At 44.2% G+C, this 20153-nt stretch overlaps 1 protein-coding gene across 2 annotated transcripts in view; it reads right to left on the reverse strand.

Annotated features, from left to right (window-relative positions):
* Nucleotides 1-1972: 1972 nt before the first annotated feature.
* Nucleotides 1973-20153, reverse strand: part of NTRK3 (neurotrophic receptor tyrosine kinase 3) — a 431855-nt gene continuing 413674 nt past the window's right edge. For both annotated transcript variants that reach the window (XM_060401597.1, XM_042235650.2), the window contains one exon: nt 1973-18946. In XM_060401597.1, coding sequence (XP_060257580.1) covers nt 18761-18946 — 186 coding nt within the window. In that variant the 3' untranslated portion in view covers nt 1973-18760. The remainder of the gene's footprint in view (nt 18947-20153) is intronic.

Here is a 20153-nt window from a genome sequence, read left to right on the forward strand (position 1 = left end):
TACTAAATATATGTAGGAAAGATGGCCATTACGGCCTCAGTGTCGTTTCCATTTGCATTTTCATATATATATATATATATATATATAGCACTCCTATATAACTCCTGTTATATATATCACACTCCTACTCCTATATATTTATCACTCTTCAATAGCCCTTGCCCGGAAGGACTTAGTATAAGCTCCGCTTACTCAGCAAAAGGAGCTGATATGCTGAGGACTTTTGTCCCTTGCCTACAAAAGGCCTAAGTATGAACTTGCAATTTTTTCGACTCTAATAATGGTATCCCATTTTATTCTTTAAGCTTTTGGCCACACTACATGGCATACAGGATCTTAGTTCCCCAACTAGGGAGCAAACCCATGCCCCGTGCAGTGCAAGCTCAGAGTCTTAACCATGGGACCACTAGGAAAGTTCCATGAACTTGTAACTTTATGTCACCGTGTGACAAGAGCCAGGTAAAAAATATAATTTATTGCAAGAGACAATTGAAGAAGAAAAATCTTTCATCCTTTAGGTATGCGCACTTTCTTCACAGGGGTAAAACTTTCAAAAAGAATATTTGGGTTTCTTCCCACTCCAAGGTATACAAATCATGCATTTTTAAAAGTAGTATGAATATATATTCTAGGGGTAACAATGTGTTTGATATACAGAGATGAGAAAGATACTTTAGAGGCTGTCTGAACCCCAGAGGTAGTGTTGTAATTTGATCTAAGCAGCAGGCTTGAAGAAAGGAGACAAGTTAACCATGTGGGCTTCCCTGACTCGGTGGTAAATAATTCGCATGCCAATGCAGGAGACACTGGTTCCATCCCTGGGTCAGGAAGGTCCCCGGAGTAGGAAATGGCAACCCACCTCAACATTCTCGCTTAGAGAATGGACAGAGGAGCCCAGCAGGTTACAGTCCATGGGGTTGCAAAGTGTTGGGTGTGACTGAGCAACTGAGTGTGCGCATGCACACACACACACACACACACACACACACACACACACACACACACACGCCGGTCTAGTAAGGGTATGACCTGGGGCTCTTGACTTTACTGAATGAAACTCCTCTTCCAATACTGTATGATACTTCAGGGTAACAGCCAAACCCTCATACCAGTGGTTCTCAACCAGGGCAATTTCGCTCCCCCCACTTCCCTATAGGATATTTGACTATGTTTGGAGACATTTCTGGTGGACACACCTGGGAGGGGGACAGAGAGCAGCACTACTGCTCTAATGAAAATGCTGATAAACAACCGACAATGCATATGACAATCCCCACAACCAAGAAATCTCTGGAGCAAAATGTCAATAGTGATGGAAGTGGGGGGATTCTGCCTTCTGCACCTCTGGTGAGCTCCCATGAATGACATCACAATCTCCCTGTCTCTCCCCCATAATCCAGCAATGCTTTTGAAATAAATAAATGGAAATAAGTCTTCCTCATTAAAGGAAACATAATATATGCTGTAAAGAAAAGTGTAGACAAAGGAAGGGAAATTGAAAAGCAAATAGAGAGAGAGAGGGGGAGAGGGGAAAAGGTGGAAATAGGAGGAAGGAGTTTTAATGTAATTATGCCAAAGAATCCTAAAATCTTTGGTGTAAAAAACAAAATCCAAGGAATGTATTTCCTCATGTTAGAAACTGAAATTATTGTAACTAGGAAGCTGATGTCTGTGGAATGACCGGACACCATGGCATAGACCTGGAGACAGTCAATCCTTTCCTTGGGCCCTGACTCAAATTATAAATACGTATATGTTCTTCTTGAAACATTCATCTCAACCCAATATCCAGTTTAAGGATCACCTGAAGCATCGTGCAAGCGATCTCACCTTCACCAAATCAGGGTCCCAGCTCTCAAGATGGTCATGAATCCCACAGTCTTTGCACACAGTCGGATTTTCCCAAACTTCAACCTATCTTTAAATTCAACACACTTCCCTACTAAATAATAAATCCAAATAAAACGAGGGCATTGATAATGTTTTATACTTTATTTGAGAAGAGACCCTACATAAACTATGTCAGGAGAATACAGGTCTACACACAATTTCATCAGTCAGTAAATGGAGCTGCTAACATAACACTGGAGATATGATACCATGAGGGAGACAGATGTATGACCAAGGAGTATTTACAGCTCTCACAAATGACATATTTATACTGGAGGTGGATATATACATATATACATGTACATGTGCATATACATATATATGTCCATACATACACACACATATATACATATATATGTATAAAATGTTTTTAAGCAAAATCCAAGAAAAGAGTTTGCCTTCTTGTAGTAATTAACCATTTGAAGGTGGAGAATGGTTGGTTTCATCAGAGTCATGGTGTTAAATCTCTGCCCCCACATTGAACTCCAACACGGATAGATTCCAATGAAGACACGTTTGCCTTGGGATGGAAGCAAGAGGGTGAAGAATGGGGTGATGGATTCGGGGCCGAGAGTGAAGGACATGCGCAATGGGAGAAATGACCTTTGGTGATACCGTTAAATCATCCTTTTGTATTAAACATAAATTATTAATACAATTTAAAAAAATAATTTTCTGCTTTTGTTTTTTTTTTTTTTTTTTTGAGGTTGGGGAGGAAGGAAGGGTGGGAGGGCTGGGGAAGAGAGAAATGGAGGGCACTTGCCTTTTCAATGCATCTTTTAATATTAACTGAGAACACATCTCCCTTACCCTGGAGCCATCTTACCAAATTAGAATATGGGGTTTCTTTTTTTGGGGGGGTTGTTTTTTCTTTTTTTTTTTTTTACATAAAGCACACCTTTACATAAGAATTTTACTCAGATCATGAGCCTCTTCTCCAAACGCAAATAACAATCATTGCTTTAACCGAACTGACTCACTAAGACTTGCCAGGATGCAAGTAAAAGTGCCACTTCCTTGAGGTACTATTTCTCTCCTTCTTTTCCTTTCTAACAAATACATCCCTTGCTGCTGCTACTGCTGCTAAGTCACTTCAGTCGTGTCCGACTCTGTGTGACCCCATAGACGGCACCTCACCAGGCTCCTCTGTCCCTGGGATTCTTCAGGCAAGAACACTGGAGTGGGCTGCCATTTTCCTTCTCCAAGGGATGTATTTGTTAGAAAGGAAAAGAAGCGGAGAAATAGTACCTCAAGGAAGTGGCACTACTTATTAGGAAAATCCAGTTTTACTAAAACCTTAGGCACCCATTTTTAAGTCAACGACTTCGGTATCTGAATAACAGGAAGCAAGAATGACGGGCAATTTCCAGTAGTCTGGGGAGAAAAAACGAAACAAGAATCATGGAGGAATATTTCTAAGTCATACAACAGACCTGAGGAACAATCAATTGAGATTAAAATAAATGATGTCAAATCCAGTTGAGCACACCTCAACTCAGCTGTTGCCAAGGTCTCCACCAGTAAGTGGTGGCTTGGCAATCCTGTATCCCTCATTAAACTTTACCCAAGCTACACTGTATTGTTTCTCTTCCTATACTCTGTAAGATTAGCTTGGCCTCAGAACAAGCGTGTAATGGATCATATATCCACATGTCATAGACACCGTTGCTCAGCTGTTGCCATGTTCTGAGGAACCCTTCAGATGGCTAATATACTTACACAAACATTGGGAAACACACACAAACACATGGGATGAGACAAGATATAATCACTTTACATATATTTAGTACAGAAAGCTTAGGGAGGGGGTGGAAATCAGTTACATGAGCACCTAAACTTCATTTGCAAAATTCCTCTCTGAGAAAGTAATTTCCAACGAGTGCACTGAAGTAGGTACCAGCTGATTTTCCAGATATTGAAAGTTTGCTGCCCAACATCAGCCTAAAGATAAAGGGACATGTAATGTCCATTAGGAAACAAATCAGTGTACATCATTTACACAGCAATAAATCCTTCATTTCTCTTGAAATAAGATATGTAAAGTAGCACTTAGTTTAATACAAGTTTTGTTCTGCTTTAGACCTAGCTGTAAAAAGCCATTCATGCAAAAAATTACCTCCAGTTTTCTCTGGATATTTAAAGGACACTTCTCCTGAAAACAAGTCCCTTTGATATAGGGAAGGGGGACAAATCCCACTCTGGACAGCCAGTGTTGCTGGGAGTGGAAAATACAAGACTTTGGTGTTTGTAGGGCATATGCCTTAATAACTCAGTAGAAATGCTGAGCTTGCCTCTAGAGAGGCAGAGGGTTAGACATGCCCTTGGAAACTTTAGGAATTTTGCAGAAAAAGTAATGAGAATCTTTGTAGTCTTTTATTCTCTGGCCCATTCTCTCCTGAGTCTTCCCTGGCCATCATCTCCATTGCTTCTGTATCTCTGTTTCAGATCATTTGCCCCACTGACCAATGGATCATTTGTTTCCTATCAATCAACCTACAAATCCTTCCTCTCTGTTCTGAGAAAAAGGAATTGGTTGTATTAAACTCTGTGGAAGCTGTTGGTCATTCGTGTGCATATTCTTTCTAAACAGGATTGTCCCTTGATTTCAATTGTAAAATAAAGTTCCTCTATTCTGAAGGACTCCAACAAAGGATTTTTGACCCAGCTCTCCCACCCTCCTCACATAAATAATCTAGAGAAACTTTCCATGACCTTTTTTGCATGGAAGCACTGGAATGTGATGGCCTCAAGAAGACAAGGAATGTAGGGGAAGGATGGGTTTTCCTCAGACCCATTCAAATGTTCAAAATCAACTCCACTGACTTGGCTCCTTTGAGATCTGATTCTGGTCTAGTTCTACCACCTCATTTATCCTTAAAAAGGACCCCTTGTGGTCTTGCAACAATAAATATTATGGATTATGCTAAGCAACACTGAAGAGAGGAGGAGAAAATGAAGGAGAGGGTATAACAGAGAATTCAAAGCCTTAGACAAGATGGTTCAGGAGAAATTGAAATGGAATATATCTAACCTCTGTGAAATAGAAGACTGTATTTAAAGTGAAATTCTCAGTGACTCTCTCGTCTTCCCAATGGAGTGTACACCCTGACATGTGTGGAGAATGCTGACAATTAGTTAAGAATGCAATGCTGCCTCTAAGATGGCAACTATGTATGATTGTGCTCTGTGACAACTGTCCCACCACAAAGCAAGGTGACAAAATGTGCTTCTGCTATGCACCTTCGCAGGGCAAGCCTTCAGTCTAACCTGACAGAAGGCTTAAGGAGCCATTTGCATTTTTACTATGATTGTTTAAGGCAAAGTTAGCTGCTGAACAGCATTCAGGATTTAAAGGTGGCTGCTGGTATTCAAAGCCATGCCCCACCAAGTGTTCAAAATGCTTAACAACAGCATCACTGGGCCCTTTTTTGTCTCCAAAGCTCATAACTTCTGCTCAACTCTTGTGACATATTGCCTCCACGTATATATGGAGTAAAACATAGATTTGCAGTTCATGGAGAAATAGGCAGAATTTTTTTTCTAAGTGATTACCAATGAGCAATCCTCCATCTGGGAGTTTACAAGTCATTGGCGCCGTGTGAAGACTTTTGCAGTGGGTAGCCATGCCAAAATATGTCCTCCACTGATGCCTAAGTGTCTTTCCACTCCTTTGAGCCAAGAGATTTGGGCATGTCAGTCCAACACCTATTATTTGTTCGCAGATTAAGAATGTGACAGAAAAAGCCTTGGAAATAAATAAAAGATGTGAGTACCTGATCTTAAGAATAATGTCTTCCAGCTTTAGGTCCCAAAGGATGGAATTAAAAGAAAAATTCCACCCTTCTTTGACTGGCAGGTAAATCACAACAGCAGGCATTGGTTCAATTGAGGGAGATGTTGCTGTCCTTGGTGCTGAAAACAAATACCCACCCCACCCCCCCAAATTATTGACAGATGGGAGAAGAGAGAAATTCTGCCTAAGAAACTGAAAACTCTCACAACAGAGGCTGATTTGGGGGGACAGTCCTCAAAACATGTTTTAATAGCCTCTTTTTTTACACCATTCCAAGTGAAAACAGCCCTAAAGCATCCCTAAAGTTTTCCTGTTGGACAGAGTTAACACACTGTCATAATGCCTCCTAATACTAATAGGGTAGCTCACCGCAAACCACTCCCCATTCAGGCCCTATTGGTATATTTTCTCAGGTGAGTCAAAGATACTTAACTCTTTGAAAAGGAACTTATCAATTGGATGAAGCATTGGGGTCTGCAGAAACTGCCTACTGACTGACTCCTTTTCCTAATACCTTAAGGTGGCTCAGGTGGTAAAGAACCCACCTGCAATGTGGGAGACCTGGGTTCAATCTCTGGGTTGGGAAGATCCCCTGGAGAAGGGAAAGGCTACCCACTCCAGTATTCTGGCCTGGAGAATCCATGGACTATATAGTCCATGCAGTCTCAAAGAGCTGGACATGATGGGGTGACTTTCACTTTCCACTTTCTTTCACTTTAGACATAGGATATGTGTGGCTTGCAAAGGACTAAATGCTTCTGAAGCATTTGGGTAAAAATTTGTCATATACTGAAACACAGGCCTCTGAATTCCTCTCCACCCCTAATTTTATTGTCACATTCTGAGAAACTGAGCAGAGCTTTTACTATGCTCAAGAGGAAGTCTAAACTCATAAACAACTACTTCCTAATGTTCCCAGCTCCTCTGCCACCCAACACACACACACACACACACACACACACACACACACACACACACACTCTCAGAAAGTAAAACCTAGTTGAGAAAGAACATGACTATTCCCTTCACATTACACAAATCTTTGCCAGAGAGAGCAAGACTGCTACTTTCTCTCAAATTCAAACTGAGAATTTTCTTGTCCCAACTCTTGCTTTCTTTTCATTTTATTTTGACAATACCCTTGAGCTTACTCGCCATGGCCCATACACACAACCAAGAAGGGTCCTTGATTCTGTTGGGTAACAAAAGATTAACATGGGTCATTTGGGGTTGCCTCCAGCTGCAATGGGCTTGGGGGAGCCTTTCTATAGACATGAATTATAATCAATTTTTTCCAGCCTTGAAAAGGAAACAGCCCAATGGCCTCAAGAAAGACTAAAATCTCAGAGATAGGAAAGAAAAAAACATTAAAATAGGTTCTTGTTGTTCCTGTTAACATATTAAATCAAATTTTCCATACCCAGTGAGTTATTTCTCAAATGATATCTCTGAAATCCTTACGTAATCAAACCTTGTCACTAGGAAGCTACACAGGGAGATGGCTTGTTCAAGGCAGGCTGTGAAGAAGGTCAGCTCCATGGGATTAGCAGAATGAATTATGGAACATCACCCTGAATCAGCTTGCCTTCTCCAATTTCACATCGTAATTTAAAATCCTAGTCATAACCCAATTTGGACTCTCATTTCAAAGTAAGCTAAAATGCTTTCTGTCTGCTGTACAGCTGCAGGGAAAAAGTCACAGGGACAGAGGTTCAGAACAAAGATGCTGCTTTCCTATCTAAGACAGGCAAAAACTGACCCTCAGGTAGAAAGAGAAGTGGGAAGCTGAAATGGTCTGAACTTGAGCAAAAGATTTGTGAATTTCTTAGGATTTCAGGTCCTCAGGATTATTGTGATTTCTCTCTGGAGTGAGAAATTCTTTAAAAAGAAGAAAAGGCATGCACAGCATTTAGTCAGTTGCATTGCACCTGATCATAGCTTGGAGATCTAAAGGAAATTACATTTGAAAATTTTAACATACCAAGTAATCACCCTTACAAACAGTGGTTGGTGTTACAAACACCTGAGACCTTTTTCTTAAGGGGCTGTAAATGACATCACTGTTGTAACCTTGGTAATCTGGCTTCACGATGTATTGTCAGGGGTTTCATTTCCAATCAGATGTGTTTCTTAGTGGGAATCCCAATCATACCTATTTGGGAGTGCTCAAGGCTGTTAGAGAGGTGGTCTGGCATTTGATCTTCACTCCAACATTTTTTTTTTTCCATCTTAAGGTTATTTTCCTATACACAAAATGCTAGCCCCAGAATGAACACAATACTGTTTCAGGATCATTATCACTTTGGGTGCTGTTCTTCAAGACTGGCTTCACTACCCAATTTATCCAGGAAACATAATAGAGTCCTACTTAAAAAAAAAATTACATTGAAATCTACAGAACCTCACAAAAGCAATAACAGATAATACAGAGTTAAACACAGCAGGACATGCCATTTTGCTATAGAACATTCAGGACTCCAGACCTGAAAACAAGGTCTACCATCAAAGCTTTTTCAGTGACAAAGCCATATGATTAAAGCATCATTTTTCTGCTTGTATTTTTGGAAAGGCATTCTCTGGCCTTCCAAGCTTGATGATGATTCTAAGAAGAAAATACCTATGACAAAACTCTAGAAGCCAAATCACAGGAGGGATTTAAGAAAGATGCTCTTCAAAACAGCACATCTCCAAAGGAACTCACAGCCTCAACACCCAGGAAAGCTCTTGGCAAAACTCACTGCCCAGAGAGTGGGCTCTACTGTTTGAGGTGTCCGTGAAGCCCACAGGGTGACTGGACAACTATGATCTCATTTGGTGCGGACAGGGGGCTGTTAGCAGCTTTCTTTTGTAGATGAAGAACCAGAGGCACAGAAGGGCTAATGATGTTTCCAAGATCACTCAAAAATAGGAGCTTAGATGTCCTCTGCCTCCTCCCCAGTACTATGGTTGTCCCCCTACCCTACACTATTTTCAGTCTGTTTAGTCTTTTTATCATACACAAAATTCTGAATTGACTCCATGTTTTTCCTAAAGAAATGAACATAAAAGAATTTAGAAACCTTATTGAAAATATTAACAGGGATCAAGAAAAGAAACAATATTAAACTATCCCCAGAAGTACCAGGGGAAAACTATATTAAGCAACTAGGAATGTGTTTAAATGTGATGAATTTGCTTTTAGTAGTTAACGTGGATATTTGATCTTAGGTCACTGTTGGTTCTCAGAGCCATTTGAGAGAAAGAGTTGAAATATCTACTGATACAGCATGATTTGTGGAGTGGAGGATCTAGTCTCCCAGGTCCTAGGGTAATTTCTTCCACCTCATTGTTCCCTAAAAAGAGACCATGTTATCAGGTTCAATTTAGTTCTTAAGGTATAAGCCTTCCTGGTGCCATTACAGTAAAGATCTCATTTGATTGAAAAAGACTCTTTTATCTCCTTCAAGATTTGGATGCTGCTGCAAATCTGTGTTTCCATATTATAGCCTTTCCACTAAATAAATAAACATCTTGCTGACATGTGACACTCTTATTCTGTAGGGATATAGTACACCCGTGCTGATAGGAGCCTAAGCAGAAAAAAAAAAGAAGGAAACCATGGTTTACCCTTTATCAGTCTAGTTAACAGCCAGAAAAATGACTCAAGAAATTTGAAGGAAAACCTGTTTGTGGCAAGGCAAACCTCTCTAAACCAAGACAGAAGGAAAAATAATAATCCTCAAAAAGACAGAACAGGACATTATCATGGGTTTGTTGTCCCAACATCTCTTGTGCAAGAGGGACTGATGAGGTGATAATAAGGAGCTAATCATTTGGTCAAATGAGCTGGAAAGACTGATGGCTGAGAGCACACTGGTTTCCTCTCCAGAAACCTTGGCTAAATCACAAGTGTGGTTGATGCCCAAACTAGGAAGGAGGGAGAGGGGCCAGTGGGGCTTTTCCTGACTTGGCAGAGACAGAGGGACGCAATAGGGGGTAGTGGTGGATGGTACAAGTGTGAACGTTCAAGAACATACAAAGAAGAGCTGCAAGAGATGAACTGAACACAAGACTGAAGTGAGGCTGAATCTTCAGGACAGGGACATTTGCAGTCTTGTTCTAGGGGAGACCTGGAGAAGATATCTTTCAGTCAAGTGATCCAAGCAACAGACGAGTTGGAGATTGACTTATGTTAGCACTGCCGTTCAAGGAGAGGCTCAGGTCTACCAGCTGCCCACTGTAGACTAAGGACGCTTACACATCAGCCCAAAGAACTGAAGTAACTTGGAAACAGTCACCCAGACAAACTATACCCAGCTGACTTTTAGCCCAGTGCTCTGTCCTTGTCCCCGTGGAACACTGAAATCTTCCAGGAAAGTCTACCACTTCCCCTTCATGCTCCCATTCCATTTGAATGTTTGATATCTCATGGTTTCAGCCCCAAGATAGGTTCACTAATCTGCTTGAACTAACTTACATTTATACTTATACATAATACAGTATGTACTATTCAGGCTCCAATCTAGTGCTTCTCTTCCATCCCCCCAAATTTAATAAAATCAGTTTGGTTCAGTTTGGTTTTCTGTTTCTCTGAGAAAATGAATCCAACCACTAAATATGAAGGTTCTGAAAATTCAAGATATAGTCTTCCTTGAAAAGGCCTTAATTTCATAGATGATCCATAGTGCAAAAAGTCAGAAAGCTGAAGATTGTGTAGATAATAAAATAAAAGGTGAGATATAATAAGTTTAAGAAACTTCAGGCTTGGTGTACACTTATTTGCACATACATGTGCATGGATATTGTTGGGAGAAAGACAAACGGGGCACACTGCTTGCTGGACCTTTTAGGACAAACAGGAGTGTAAAGGTATTTGTGTGTGTGTGCGTGTGTGCATGTGAACAAGTTTAAGTAATAAAATAGAAAGATGAATGAAGTTTGCCCTATATAAGCCTGAGCACCCAGGCAAAATAAAACACTGATAATTGCTTTCAAATAAAGTCATCAAGTCTGCCTCTTTATATGGCTGTGACATTACTTGGCCCAGAAATCTATTTTCCCAGTCAATAAACACAGTGTCCTTGACTGGCAACTTTCATTTCTCCTAAAGAATGTCTAAGGGAATACAAAAAGATTCCTGCTACTTATTAAATGTAGGAGGCAAAGTGGGAAAAACAATTTCAGGGAGAAACAGAAACCAGTAAGACACCAGGGAAATTTGTGGTCAATGAATTTACTCTAAAGGACATTTCTCAACACTTTTGGTGTGATGAGTGGCCCCCGGTTGTAGAGAAGTTGTGATTTTTCACTTTGAGGTTCCTTCTGGCTACTGCACCCCTGTGTGGTTTCACATAGTGAATTAGGAAGGGTATGGGCCACTCTGGAGCCCACCACCCCATCAGGAGAGAGTGGGCAAAAAAGATTGTAGTGGACAGCTGCATACTTTGTCCCAACCAGGAGAAAAAAGAGCTATGCTACCTCTTTTGTTAGAACCATAGGAAACACCTACCCAGACATAGGGCAATACCTTTGTCCATCAGAATCCATCACCCCCACCTGACCACCAAGCTGTAGTCAGGACCTGTTACGTCTGAACCTGGAAAGGCTAGAGAACTGGAGAGCTCAGAGAAAGTCTTATAGACGTGGGGCACACTAATTCCTTATAAACCATTTCACTTTCTGCAGCATAAAGATATGCCACAAAATTGTTTGTCATCAGCAGAGTGGCTTTCATGCCTTGATTTGTAGTCCCCTGAGGGGAAAACCAATACAATGACAACCACTGTCACTCCAGCTGAGCACAAAGCCTGGTTCAGCACCATGGACAGAGAGAGACAGAGAAGGGGGCCAAATTCCATCTCCTGGGATCAGATTCCAGCCATGGTTCCTGGAGGTTAAAAAGTCCACAGATGGGGAGAGGAGTGGGTGGGGACTGGAGGGGCGTGGTGTGGAGGGTGGCCCACCAATGGTTCTAGATGGGATTTGCAGAGATCCATCACATGCTTCTCAATGAGCTCTGCAGTAAACTTCACTGCACAGAGGTTAATCTAGATGTCAACATTGTCTGACAGTGCTGAAATTACTCCAGGGCAAGGCTCCTTTAGAAGTCTTAATATAACAGTCAATTCCATCCTGCCTGCAGGAAATGAAAGTTTTCTGCTTTGTGTGCCGAATCATTCAGTGCCAATTTTCTCACTGTTTGAAGTCCAAACTGTTTGTGGTCCTGAGATTCACCTTATATTAAGACCTTCGTGGAGTCTGAGAAACTGGATTGTCAGTCCTATGGAAGCAGGAGGATAAGAGCCAGAAGGAAAAAAGAAAAGAAAAAGTAAAAAAGAAGAAGAAGAAGACAACAATGAAAGACGTTCTTCTTTACTAAGATTTACTTCTCTACTGCAGAAAGCAGGCATCAAATCACTTGGACCACTCCAAGTGATTGTTTATTCACTCCAGAGGTGAGCTTAGAGGAATCAGCTAATGTCAGGAAGCTGTGGAATGAAGATGGAACATAAACACTTCTCCAAGAGAAAACAAAAGATGTCAGGAAGAAATTCACTTGAGTATGTGCTACCTGTTAACATATTACAAAATTTGTTTTTATGATGCCTGCAAACTCTTCTTAAATGAAGGAATAGCTGCCAGACTTAGCTTAGCTACTCATATTTCTCATGGGCTTTAGAGATGCTGCACCCAGAGAAGTGTCAGGGTAGACTGTGGATATCCAGGTGCTAAATCTACCTTCAGACATTCAGGAAGGAAATCTAAATTTGTCATCACCTAAACTGAGAAGAAACCAACTTCTCTCATGAGATGTAAAGCTGAAAAGCAAGATCTGAGTGACAGGCATTTCTCAGAAGGAGACTCCAATAAGCTTTCTTCATCTATACTATGTTGATATGCCTTCTATTATAAACTTCTAGCTTGTTGGGCATAAGTATCTCTTGCAAGCTCCAAGCTTGGGTCATGGCACTGCACATAAAATACCATTTACCTCGGTGATTGGGAAAAATGAATAGAGCTCACTCTCTTGCCTCTATAGGATGGGAGACAGCCTGGCACACTGGCTTAAGATATAGCTCTCTACTGCAAATATCAGATCAGGTCTTGTTTTAAATTTGGAATTTAAAGAGGAAGTGGAATCTGAATTTTTCTTACTTGGACCAAGAATTTCAAGTACTTTGAGAGAGCACCCCAAATTTCCTTGGATCTCCTTGTGAAATAGAATAGTGTCTATGTTGGCATACCAAGACTTGGGTGGGAGGATCTCTTGTTTGCAAAGAATTTGTTTAGACAGTCCAGGGAACTCTGATTCAGAGGAACATACCAGGGAGGCAGAGACTGTCAGAAGACAGGATACCAGATTCTCTGGGTGAAACTGATTATTCTCACAGCAAAAGTCCTCATACCCCATGCAGGGATTCACAGATATTCACCACACCCACCACAGTCAGCAGTGCCTTTCAGCAAGAGTGACCAGTGACCAACATCTCACATTCTCTCCATCCCATCCCTCCCACAGACTGGTTTCACCAGCAGTGCTGGTGAATTCAATACCAGCCCAGAAACAGGACAGGATGTGTAGAAACGGTGAGTTCTCATGTGATCCGTGAACCGGGAAGAGCCATTTTCAGATGCTCAGGATGTCATCATTAGCAGAATTTAATTCAGGGAGCCCCCAGTGATTGAACTTTACAAAAGAACAGATTTCCCATCAGGACCTTTCTGAACATCTCTTAGGCCAGTCCATCTCTGGATTTCTCATCCCTGAGACATGTAAGGCTCAAATTGATGATGCTTGATAGAATCAACTTCCTTACTCCAAAGGGACCTCCACTGAAGTCTTTCCAGTGAAATCTGTGGATATAAGCATATAAGGTATATAGGCCTATTCTCTCTGTAAGTAGAAAAGGAAATGGCAACCCATTCCAGTATTCTTGCCTGGAGAATTCCATGGACAGAGGAGCCTGGCAGGCTACAGTCCATGGGGTCGCAAAGAGCCAGGCAGGACTGAGTGACTATCATTCACTCACTCCCCTTAAAATGACTGAAGATGATTCCCAGTGATGTTAAGCAATCCCAAAACATGTTCTAAAGCCTATACTGATATCTTAATGATGGTATAAGACTTGAAATCTTCCTTTGAAACTTACTAAGTATGGCAAAAAAAAAAAAAAAAATAAGATGGATATCAAAGAAGATACTGGTGCTCCAGGAACCAAAACCTTATTGGTTACAGAATCATTTTTCACTCTAAGGCAACTGCTATGGGCTCAATAGCAGGCTGGCTCCCAGCCAAAGCAAACAATAGACAGTCCAGGGGCATTTGAGGGCAGCTCTGTAGACGGGCAGCACATGGGCTCATGCGACAAACATCTATAGATATTTCTCTGCTCCAGATGCTGAGCAAAGCACAAGCAAGGCCCCAGACCTCAAGACCATCCATAGTAACAACCACACCTTGAGTGAAAACAATACTGCTGCTGTTTGGTTTGGAAACATGACAAGGAAGTCTCTCATCATGCCTGGGTGGAGCAAAACTTTGATGAACAGTCTGCCACTTAAAACACTGATGTCTTGTCAACACCCTAGGTCCCCACAATAGCAGGTAAAATAAAAGATCTCTTGAATTTTGACTCAGATTGCCAGCAACCTGTATGAGGAGTAAGCAGGCACACTGTCTCCAAGTCTTGGAACAGTTTCTGCCAACTTTGGGTATGTTGGTGTTGAATGGAGTAGCTTGACCAGTTGAGGGGGACAGGTTGGTAAGATCAACCAAGGAGCCAGTTGGCAGCCTTCCTTAAAAGTATGAAAATTGGGTCCTGGGCTTGTCTGCTTGACTTCCCTCCACCAACGACCCCCAGACCTAATCATCACTGAGCCTGTCTGATTTGGCTTCTATAATCAATATCTTAACCACCAATAGTGCTCCCTCCTTCTCCTCCTTACCTATCTTTTATTTTCCTTCTTATTTCTAACAAGCAAGTCTTAAAAAAAAAGTGTGAACACAATACAACATTGTTTAACTGAAAGAGACCTTAAGGGTAACCATTTCAACTTTCTAAATGCCTCAGATGAGAAACAGGACAATCTGTGAGACTAACTGACTTGGCCAACATCCCCTGAGAAACGAGAGCAAAGGCAGGAATCTCAGAGGTCTTTCCACCACTCCATGTCATCATCTAAATTCCCACGTATCCTGTGCTTTCCAGGCAAGACTGACCTGCTTTTGCTTCTGAGCTGAGTCTCAAACAGCACTAAAAATGGGCTGGCTGGCTGTTCTACCGTTGGTGTTGGTTTCTGTAGTATTTAGCACCAAAAATAGTTGCACTAGTGTAGTCCGCAAAGTAAGCATCAGAGGAGAAAGAGAGTCATGGTCAACCTGAACCCAGAAGGACCAAGGAACCTTTGCCTCCCGTAGGAGGTCTCTTTCCAGGGATGATTTGCACACCATCTTCTGAGTGGGGGAAATATCAAGATTTTTTCTGTTAACTAAATGAGGCTTAGTGACCCTCAAGATCCACTCAGAGGTCAAGGGTGTAATTAGAGGACAGCATTGGGTTCACCGCCAAAGTCAAGAAGAACTGGAAAGACCCCTGGCCATGGCACCCTATTCCCAGGTGGGCATCTAACAGCAACTCACTCACACTCAGTCTGGGGGGGACCAGGTGAGGAGGGTGTGGCAGGGAGACAAGCCTGGGGGAACTCACACATCCACCACAGCTACAAAGGAGCTTGCATGATGCTACACCCCTCCCAGTCACTCCGGCATGGACTTCTAAACTGTGGAGTTTGGTAGTGGGCCATGAGATTGAACTAGCTGGGGGTGGCCATATTGGCTAATGGGGTGTCATTTCAAAACCCATCTAACCACCTCCAGCTCCTTAAAAATAAATAAGCAAATAAATAACCCTTTACCAAGGCTTTTTGAGTGTGCAGGGAGGCTAGGAGGGTGAAGGAGACCTAAAGTGACCTCGAGCACTTCAGCCCTGCAGCGTTGTGACTGGCAAGGACAGGAGAGTCTTCTCGGAAGCCACCCACGTTCAGAAGGATGAGCCCTCTGAGGCAACTGCCCCCACCCACTCAGAGTCTACAGAGGGCACCCCCTGGCAGTCTAGAGTGGCCCTAAGGAAACGGGCACAGAGATTTAGGGCTGATTCTAAGAATCTCAGAACAAAGAAGGGGCCAGAGTTGAGCAAGAACATCCTGCCTGTCGCAGATGGAGACATGGAGACCCGGGAGCGCCTTCTCAGTCCCGCCCCTCTACAGAAGGAAACACCTGCTTGACTCACCCCAGAGCCCCGAGGACCCTTTCCATTGCTGCAGCCCCGTCCTCTGCCTCCTTCACTTTCCAAAAAGACTCTTGATGTTTGCTACCCGCGGAGGTTAATAAGTCAATGTGCAGACTCTACACAGAGCGCACAGCAAGGGCAGCGAGAAAGCAAGCCCTCCGCCTCTGTATCCTTCATCTCGGACTCTTACATGAGGCAGCTGCCGACAATGGATATAACGAGGGCATGACCCCCAGGCCAACACAGAGGCCCGCGGGACTAGGATGAGGGAAATCTGACAACACCAGCCTCCGTGCTGGCAAAGGAATTGCCGTCTTTCATCAGACCAGGAGGACTCAGCACCCTGTATGAAACCTTGCTGCATTCTGAATTCCCAGTTGCCCACTGATCCCTTCTCACCTCCCCATCTTCGAGACCGCCAGAGACTCTGAGGTTCTAGGATCGTAGGTTCTAGAAACACACAGACAGGAAGATGGAAGCCACACAGTGTATGTGTTGGGGGGTTGGGGACGAGGCAGCAACAGGAACCTTGGGGACTCATCTCTCACTAAGAGAAACCTTCTCCCAGGACCTCCCGACCATTCCCTCCTGGATCACCTGTCTTTCATTTAGCTGGGACCAAGCCAGACCGCAGCGTTCAACCCAGCATCAGCAGCCCCGGCGTGGCCCAAGGGGTCACTGCCGTAGGACAGCACAGGATTCCTTTGAGATGGTCCATCCCAAGAGCTCTTCTCAAAAGTCCTCGGGGCGGGGAGCACAGCACAGCGAGAAAGCCCACACCCAACTCCGACTCCCCCACAACCCCTCGCAGCCCACTCAGCAGCCTCACCCATCCCCAAAGCCCACCCGTGCCCCACTGTCTGAGCGCTGCTCTTTTCTATCCGAATAAAAATATTTGTGGGTCTTAAAAAGAGAAGCAAAGCCACAAACACAGAATTCAGTCTCCCAAACCCCATGCAGGATGACTGTCCAGCAGCTGACCAGAGTGTCCAGGCTGCCAATTGTCCCTTAAGCTGGCAGAGAGGGGGGCAGGTCAGGGGACCTGGAGATGCCAGTTGGGCAAAAGGCCAGTCCATTCGGTAGCTCTGTGCCTGGGGCGAGGTGGAAGGGCCGGTGGCCTGGGAGAAGCACAGCCTCTCCTCCCCCGCGGGAGGGCTCCCTGGGGCCAGGCTGTCCGTTTCCATGGGCCTCTTGTGGTCATGGGTCAGGGGGCCCAGAGACCCACCCCCTCACAGTCCTTGGCAGCGGGCACTGAGAAGGCAGTGATCTCCCTGGTGCCGGGGCAGAGGCAGCTGGCCCCAGCCCAGATGCTTCTTCGTTCTCTCTCCCTGGTCAGGGCTCCATCCTCATTAAGATGCCCAGCCTGTGGTGGTGGCCATTGGATGCCTCCCAAAGCAGCCTCGGCCCCTCCCCCGCCCCCAGCCCACAAAAGCGATTCCTCAGCCCCTGCATTTTCACAGCAGCTCAAAGGCAGATGCATCAATCCTTCCAGGGGCTGGAAACGTGAGGGGAATGCCAAGGGGCCAGGTGCAGGTGCCAAACAGATTCTCCCCTGCTGGCTCCTGCCCACACCATCATCTGACTCTCTGAAACAAGCATTGCCAGTGCCTCTGGCTGGACCTGGCCCCCTTTTCCAGCAGCGGGGTTTACCTGGGGCTTAACAGAGCTCCTGAGAAGTGGGAGCTAGAATCTAGAGAAGACAGGATGAGACACAGAGGCCCCAGAAGGGCACACCTTCAAACACCTGCAAGGCATGAACTCTCCTGCTGTTGGAACCCTGCTATAGCCACATTTACAGACAACACGGGGGATGTCCAAAACCCCCCTTATCTCCCCAGTAGCCTGAATGTGGGAGGCGAGGCCAAGGAGTCTTTGCCTGATGGAAAGACAGAAGGCAGTGCCATGACAGGGTTCAGATTTCGGCTTTTAATTCTGCGGCTCGTTAAGTCCAGAAAGTCCAGTCTTTGACGCTCAGAGGACAGATGACACAGCTCTTTCAGATTTAGAAAGGAAGGCGCGGTTTACACCCAGATGGATGTAGGCCACTGTCGCCGTGGCTTCCTGTTTTGCTGTTATTTGTTCAGTGTTTACCTGTAGGCGCCGTTGTTGACTCCCCAAAGCATGAGGACTGTACTTTCCAGAAAGGACAAGTTAGAAAATAGTCTGGAAGTGGTGGAGAGGAGGAAGGCGGTGGAGACGATGGTCAGGGGAGGTGTGAGGTGTTCCAGCGGCCCCTGGTCTGGTGTTCTTTCCTTGCTGACCCTGATGACATGGTCTGCCCTGTAGAGCTTGAGGCTAACACACCTGTGCAGGTGATCACACCTGTGCAGAAGTGGTTGGCACTCCTCCCCAACTCCTCCCATCCCAACACAAAGATTGTCTCTCTGCATCTTTAAGATCTTCCGCTCTCAAAAGACGGAGCTGAAGAAATACAGGCCACAGCCTACACCTACGCAAATTTCCAATTGCGTTCATAATAGGTAAGATTTTCTGGGTTGTCATTACAGTCTTGCGGTTTCTGTATCAGCAGCTTCTCTGTGCATTAGAGAAGAGGGTATCTCTCTGTAGATATAGATAGATAGATAGTTAGATATATAAATATATATATATATATATATGCCAAACTGCCTTACAGGGTTTTTTCTCTTTCTTTTTCAGTGTTGTATGTGTAGCAGGCACTTGAGTTTATATGAAGATGTTTGCTTCAGTCAAGGATGGAAGAAAATAGTCTGTGAGGTGGAAAAGAGGGATGGGGTGAGGCCAGGAGAGAAGAGGCAACAGAATATGGATTTGTGACCACTGGCCACTGCTAGCCGAGGATGTCCAGGTAGATGGGGGTGGCTTTCCCCAAAGCATGGAGGATCTTGTAGATTTCCTTGATGTTCAGCCGCTGCTGCGGTTCCCTCTGCCAGCACCCCAGCATGACGTCATACACCTCTTTGGGGCAGACTCGGGGCCGCTCCAAAACACGGCCTTGGGTGATGCACTCGATGACCTGGAAAAGGGGAGAGAACAAGGAAGTCATCGCCAACATTCAGCTGTGGCCCAGCAGCTCAAACTCAGCAGAAGGCCGCGACTTCAGTGGTGCTCTTCAGTAAAGACTGGGAGATCAGAGCTGCTCGTCTGTCCTGGGCATGAGTTCCAAGTGCTAGGACCCAGCACTGGCTGGTCCAGGCCCCTCTGCCCTTTGCACTCCATCTCTGCCTTTTTTAACTGGAGGATAATTGCTTTACAATGTTGTGCTTGTTTCTGCCATAAAACAACGTGAATCAGTCACACACACACACACACACACACACACACACACACACACACACACACACAAGGGCTGCAGCCCACCAAGTTCCCCTGTGGAAGGAATTTGCCAGGCAAGAATACTGGAGTGGGTTGCCATTCCCTTTTCCAGGGGATCTCCCCAAGGTAGGGACTGAACCCAGGGTGTGTGTGTATACATATATATATATATCTCCTCTCCCCCTTCAGGCTCTTTCCTAACACCCCCATCCTGCCCCTCTAGGAGGTCATCACAGAGCACCAGTCTGGGCACCCTGTGTTATATAGCAACATCCCACCAACTATCTATTTTATACTTGATATTGAACTGAACTGATGACAACATATGTATCAATTCTACTTTCTCTATTTCTTTAAAAGTCCTTAACACTGGGACCAACTGCCTGATTCACCATTGCTGAGCTGGGTGGCCAGAGAAAGTCAACTGGCCTCATAGGATCTCAGTATCCTTACCTGTAAGATGGGTACCATCCCTTGACCAACTCCTTTAAGGACCAAATGAGGAGGAAAAAGGATTGTCTGACTCAGTGTACCAAAGGGGAGGCCACAAGGAGGAGCAGGAAGAAAGCAGGTAACGTATAGTTGGACCATCCCCAACTGGAAACTCCGGACCGTGCCTGTAATTTGTGGTTGAAGTCCAATTCCTCAGAGTGACTTATTTGCTGCCACTGTGGATTTTTAAGATTCCATCTTCCAGTTCTCAGGTTATTTGAACTTCTTCCTAACTCTCACTATGTAACCTTGGGCAGCTTGCTGACTCCAAACTACAGTTTCCTCATTTGAAGAAAAATTGTGATGATAAAAACACACAGAGTCGTCTCTAGGCAAGTGCTTTCCTGGTGGTTCAGTGGTAAAGAACCTGCATGCCAATCCAGGAGATGCTAGAGACTTGGGTTTGATCCCTGGGT

Source organism: Ovis aries, chromosome 18, assembly GCF_016772045.2.
Source record: "Ovis aries strain OAR_USU_Benz2616 breed Rambouillet chromosome 18, ARS-UI_Ramb_v3.0, whole genome shotgun sequence".
NCBI classification, from domain to species: domain Eukaryota; kingdom Metazoa; phylum Chordata; class Mammalia; order Artiodactyla; family Bovidae; genus Ovis; species Ovis aries.